Source organism: Puma concolor, chromosome B4, assembly GCF_028749965.1.
Source record: "Puma concolor isolate L17-30 chromosome B4, mPumCon1.1.hap2, whole genome shotgun sequence".
Taxonomy (NCBI): Eukaryota; Metazoa; Chordata; class Mammalia; order Carnivora; family Felidae; genus Puma; species Puma concolor.
The window spans coordinates 118,981,742-118,987,741 of record NC_141673.1 but is presented as its reverse complement, the minus strand read 5'-3'; the positions used below and the strand labels follow the sequence as shown (position 1 = coordinate 118,987,741).

The window sequence follows — 6,000 nt, the reverse complement described above, 5'->3', positions numbered from 1 at the left end:
GTCAGTCAGATCCTGGACGGTGGGCCCGGCGACTGCGCTCCCCGAAGCACAGGAATGACGCGCTCCGGACCGCCGCGCGGCTCAGTAGGAAGGCGTCAGTCTAGCCCAAGGAGCCGAAATGGGCCCTTCAGTACGTAGGCGCCCTTCCCCCACCGTCCCCTCCCCAAGCTCACGAACCGCTCGTGATTCCAGCCCAGCCGCCGAGGCTCTCGAGGTCACAGCGACCTCAGCACCGTCTTGCAGGAAGGCGGCGCGGAAATCGTGCCTCCTTCCCGGCAGCAGGAGCCAGACCTCAAACAATACGCCAATCGATGCTTATATGAGACTCATCGGGCCACCCTCTCCGCCTCGCTGAAGCCAGCGCGCAGGCAGCAGCGTTAGCACTCTGGACAGCGCTCCCAGGCCCGCGGGGACTGCCCGCCTGCCCCCCGCCTCGCTCTCCCCAGGGGCTCGCCCGCACGCCTCCCACCCACACGCTCTGACTCCAGTGCGTTCGCGCTGTCTGCCTCGCATCCTCCCTCTCCCATTTTTTTCTCTCCGCCGCCCCCTCATCCATCCGGGTTGGACTCCTCCTTCAAATGCAGTCGGGTGCTCGGCGCTTTCCCATACCCTGGCTGCGCGGACCCTTTGGTCTCCATCCCTATTCAACCTCAGCTTTCAGAGAGTTGCCACGTCTCTAAACCCTAATCCCCCCCCCCCCCCACACACACGCACACACACGCACGTTTCCTGTCCCAGTGTGACACCCACCCTCTGCCGCACGGCTGCGCGGGTCCCCGCGCGGTGCCCTCCTCCCGCCACACTCACGCACGCACGCGCGCTCAGGACCGAGCCGAGGGCAGCTTGCTGACAGTTCGCACTCGGAGGCGACTTGCTCCAGTCTCACGGCGCTGATGGCAACTCCAGGCTCAGGCTTTTGGTCCTTCGGGTCTGAAGATGGCTCCGGGGATCCCGAGAACCCCGGCACAGGTAGGGGAACCGGGGCCTGCAGCAGGCGAGCTTTGCGGGTGGACTGGGGTTTGCGGGGCGAGGGAAGACGGGAGCGGTTTTTCCACCTGCAACAGGAAACTTGGGACACTTCACCCTGCTCTCGGTGTAGATCCCTGATGGCCCAAGAGACCAAAACCCCACGGGCCCTTATCCCTTGGAAAGACACCCAAAGAATCACAAGCCCTTTTCAGTGAAGTCTGGGAGAGCTCCCCAAACACAGACCCGTCCCCTCGACACCGAATTCCGTGGGCCTGGGGCACTGCCACCATCTTGGTGTCTGGACCTGTAGAGGGATAGAGTGGCTGTGGGAAAAGGAAAAATAAATGGAAAAGAGAGAATTCTTGGTCTGGAAGGAGAGCCAACGGACAGCTTCGGTATCTAGGAAAACTCGCCGGACCAAGGCAGAAAGGGGAGTTTGGCCGAACCTATTGGCACCTGGAAGGCAAGTGTAAAAGGGCTGAAGTATGGGCTTCTCTTGGAAACAAATCAGCGAACCTAAGGTCGGGCTGGGCCGGGCCACCAGGCTCCCGCACCCCTCCTGCACCCGCCCTTTGTGCGGAGCCCCAGGCAGCCCCTTTCCGGACCCCAGGCTTATTGCCGTTGTTCCCACAGAACGAAATTTCACACGTCCGTCTGCTGTTGTCTTTCTGACTCGCTGTCCTCCTGCCTGTCTTTCCTTGCAGCGAGAGCCTGGTGTCAGGTGGCCCAGAAGTTCACGGGCGGCATCGGAAACAAGCTGTGCGGTGAGTGCAAGTGCCGGGGAAGGGAATCGGACAAGGCCAGTCCCGCGGGGGCAATGTCACCTTCTCACCTCCGCATCCCCAACAGCGGAGTGGAGGTTTCCTGGCCGGGAGTGGGCAGGGGCGATGCAGCCGGGCCAGGCGGGCGGCTGACCAACGCGTTCCCTGTCCTTGCCTAGCCCTGCTCTACGGGGATTCAGAGAAGCCGGCAGAGAGTGGAGGGAGCCAGCCCGCGCGGGCCACCTCCCGGAAGGCCACCTGTGCCTGTAACCAGAAGCCTTGCAGCTGCCCCAAAGCGGATGTCAACTATGCGTTTCTACACGCAACAGGTAAAGGCGCCTCGCGGGGCCCCCGAGAGCCACGGCCCCTGGCTCGGTCCCACCCACCGCGGCCAGAAGGGACTCAGTGCCAGGGGCCTGACCCGAGGCGTGGAGAGGCAGGGAAGGGGCGGACTTCGCAAGAATCTTCAGCTGAAAGCGAGGTACGACGGGTCTGAACCCGGACCCGGCCTCTACGTGGCGCTGGGCGCGGGCGTTACGAGGGGATTCTGGAGCCGCGGCGTTCATGCTCCAGTGCTGCCTTCGGGTCTGCGGCTGGCAGAGGCCCCCTGGAGCGCTGGACCTCGAGGTCGGCTTCTTGGTGCGACTGAAACCGATAGGACTTGGTTTCCCGTTCAGAATTGCTGAGACTTTCTAGGTCTTTAGATCGAAAGAGTAATTCGTAGCTGCAGTTTCACAGGGGAACTATTCGATTCGGGTGAGACCTGCGCAAGGTTTTAGTTCTTTGCGTTTACCCACCCAGTCACCTAAACATGCGCGCGCGCGCGCGCGCGCGCGCGCACACACACACACACACACACACACACGCACACACAGACTTAGGAAATACCGAGCTAACGTAATAGGCCAGAGACCTTAACATTGCATGCTCCACTTTGTCTGAGTTGCCCAAAGGCATTCCTCAAACATTTCTGATGTGACGTATTTCCATAACCACTTAAGATGATTTACTCAGATACAACATTTAGGACAAACCCCTCTGCAATAGATGAATGGAGGCACACTCCTTTTTAAAAAAAGAAAGTAAATACGTCATGGATTGAAATACAAGGATTAATTTGGGGTGTGGGAGAAATCGCAATTTCTCTTATTCCTTTATCGTTGAAAAATACCTCCCTTTTAAAGAAAATGCTCTGCGTTTCCTGAAGATTTTTTTTTTTTTTAACACAAAATCTCTCAGGCCAAAGAGAAATTGCCGAATCAAGACCTTGCCTGGACATTTTCACGATAAAATTAAAATGTGACATTTTGATTCCATTTTTTAGACCTGCTGCCAGCCTGTGATGGAGAAAGGCCCACTTTGGCGTTTCTGCAAGATGTAATGGGCATTTTGCTTCAGTATGTGGTGAAAAGTTTCGACAGATCAACCAAAGTGATTGATTTCCATTACCCTAATGAGCTCCTGCAAGAGTATAACTGGGAATTGGCAGACCAACCACAAAATTTGGAGGAAATTTTGATGCATTGCCAAACGACTCTAAAATATGCAATAAAAACAGGTATTGTCCAATCAAAAATAATAAAGCTCTTTTTCTTTTACAATTTTTATTTTTATATAAACATTTTTCTGTTTGATGGTGTTACTGGTATTTTCAAATTTGCAAAGTTATTTTCATCACTAAAAAAAGTCATTATTAGAACGATATAAAACAAAGAAAGGTACCCTTTACTATTAATGTTAATGCTTCTGAAGTTGATAATGTCAGAAACATTATAAATGTATTAAGTATAAATCATCAGATTTTACATTGCACGTATTGGGCCACGGAGATTAACCACTGATGTAGAAGCAACCATTTGTCAGCAGAGGCCAGTAGAAGTGACTCAAAATGGAGAAAGAAAGGGAATATGGAAATGGAAGCTCAAAAGGCATGATCCAAACAAAAGCCCAAATACTAGAGGAGTGCTAGTAATTTCCATGGCATAGGAATGGTCAGGCATTGGACAAACCATCCCATGTAATCACTGACAGAGGGATAATATTTTGGCATTGTCTCAAATGTCCAGGACTTCATATTTGAACCCCAGGATTTCTCTATTTTTAAAGAAATGTACACAAAAGAAAACACAATACAAACTAGCATAACAATTCAGCCATGTTATATAAGGATCTGTGCTTCTCAGCCATTCCGTATATAAAAAAAGAAAGTGGGTGGGGGAGGGGAATCAGATATCCTTATTTTAAAATGTATTTTGTATTTATTGCTTTTTCACAGTATTCTTCACACTTTATCCATTTTGTAGTCCCAGGTGTAATGTTTATTTGGGCACGTTCTAAGCTTTCATTTTGTCTACACAAAGTCGCTAGTCATCTCTCCCAATCCAATCGTGATTACCCCTTCTCTTCCTGCATTGTCTCTAATCATGCTGATGCATGATGGCACTACACTTCATTAAAGCAATAAAAATAAGTATGAATGACTTTTAGGAGGGGAAGAATACCTTGTGGATCTAAACTGATATGTAACCTTAAAAAGCTCTGCTAGCAAATAAAAATGTCACATGAATATTAATTACCACAGGAACTTGATCTTTTTATGTTGCAAATTTTTTGGTTAATTAATTATTGGTATTACTCTAATCAACAACAAACATTTTAAGAGTGTTTGCTGTGTGGCTTTAAGCTACTGTTTTTGTTTTTGTTTTTGCATTCGGTATACCAACTGAGAGGGAAAGTATGCAGAGAAGAAGCCTTGGGAAATCAATTTACCGTATTATTAATATCTACTTTTGTGAGACTGTAGACTTGGAACCAGATACTAGGGAAAGGAATTTAACCTGGTGATTTCTATCACACTCGGTCTGTGGGATATGAATTTTGAAGGCTTATTAGGTCGCATTCTCAGTTATGTTCACAGAGAATCCACAGAATGTGTATATACTATGCATTAAAAATGTTCCTCTTCCCAGCTTTTTATGTATCTGCAGTGCAAATATGAATAGTGCTTTTAATTCATTTTTGTTTGACCTATTCCCTAACCTAATATTTAAATATCTTAATAGTAGGCTGCTCCCTATTATTTTTATTGCCACCAAACCAAAACGTACCTATAAAAGTGTTTTACATCTTCATCCTTAAAAGCTGGTGATGTCTGAAAAGCAATTTAAAGAGTTAAGACCATGGGAATTGCAAATCAGTGAAAGTCATCATTCGGTCAATGTTTCAGTTAGTGTCAGGAGAAGATGGACCAATTCAATATTTATATTTTGCCAATAATGCTTTTGAAACTGTTGGTCAAGTGGAGATCTAATGCATTTAAAGTTCAGAGGAAAATATGATGAAGTTGAATTTCTAAGCATCAATATCAATAATTATTTATAGCAGATGTAGTCTTCTGGTCTTCCCGTTTCACTCCCAAATAGAATTTCAAAGAATTAACACTGGTCACCTCCTCTTTTTTTGACTTGCAAATTTACAGGTTTTTATGCTATACCTGGTATTTGACAGCTAGTAATATTTAGGGTCTGTAAAATAGTTACCATCCCTATGACTGTTAGGCATTTTAGTGTACCTCAGGAGATGCTTTTATAAAATATGTTATCACCTGCTTTCTACTGAGAGTCCTTAATCTAATTTCCACCTGGCCTCCAAGGATGGAGAGGCATGAGAGCCAGTGGGGAAATACTTTCAAATGAAGTCTTCATGTGTTTTTAAAATTACCCCTGTAGGAACTGTTGGAACAGAAAACTGAAAACTGCAGAGAATAATAGAATTCTGGAATAATTAAGATTTTCAGGGGTCATTGGACTTTGGTGGTGGTGGTGGTGGTGGTGGTGGTGGTGGTTGGGGAGTGCAAGGGTTAATGTTGTCTTGAGTCTTTCTACGGAACCATCAGACAAAGAAATTGAAGCATCAATAAATGAGGCCGTCCTTGGCTGTGCGCTGCAGGTACCGGGAGAGCAGTTTGGACCGACTTTGGGGCCCTCCCCATCTGATTGTGGACGAGAGGGTTTGAGCTGCCTGGGGCCGTGGCTCCCATAGCCTGCACATCCTTCCCAGCTGGAGCATTCCAGAGGCGCCAGCAGCTCTAATCTCACATTCCCCCCTCACTGCCTCCCTGGCTGCGACTGCGTGTGGCCACCGATTCCGGGCCCGGTGGGGGTGGTGGCAGCCGCGGAAGGCATGCACAGGGACAGCTGGCAGCCTCCCAGGTGGTACTTTTACACCCTTTCTTTCCAAAAGCCCTGCCTGGATTGCCTAGCGGCCTTCA

At 48.9% G+C, this 6,000-nt stretch overlaps 1 protein-coding gene across 1 annotated transcript in view; it reads left to right on the top strand.

Annotated features, from left to right (window-relative positions):
- Positions 1–6,000, top strand: part of GAD2 (glutamate decarboxylase 2) — an 87,103-nt gene continuing 81,103 nt past the window's right edge. The window contains exons 1-4 of the mRNA XM_025930095.2: positions 1–969; positions 1,674–1,733; positions 1,910–2,059; positions 3,055–3,288. Of these exons, the coding sequence (XP_025785880.1) occupies positions 894–969; positions 1,674–1,733; positions 1,910–2,059; positions 3,055–3,288 (520 nt within the window). The 5' untranslated portion in view covers positions 1–893. The remainder of the gene's footprint in view (positions 970–1,673; positions 1,734–1,909; positions 2,060–3,054; positions 3,289–6,000) is intronic.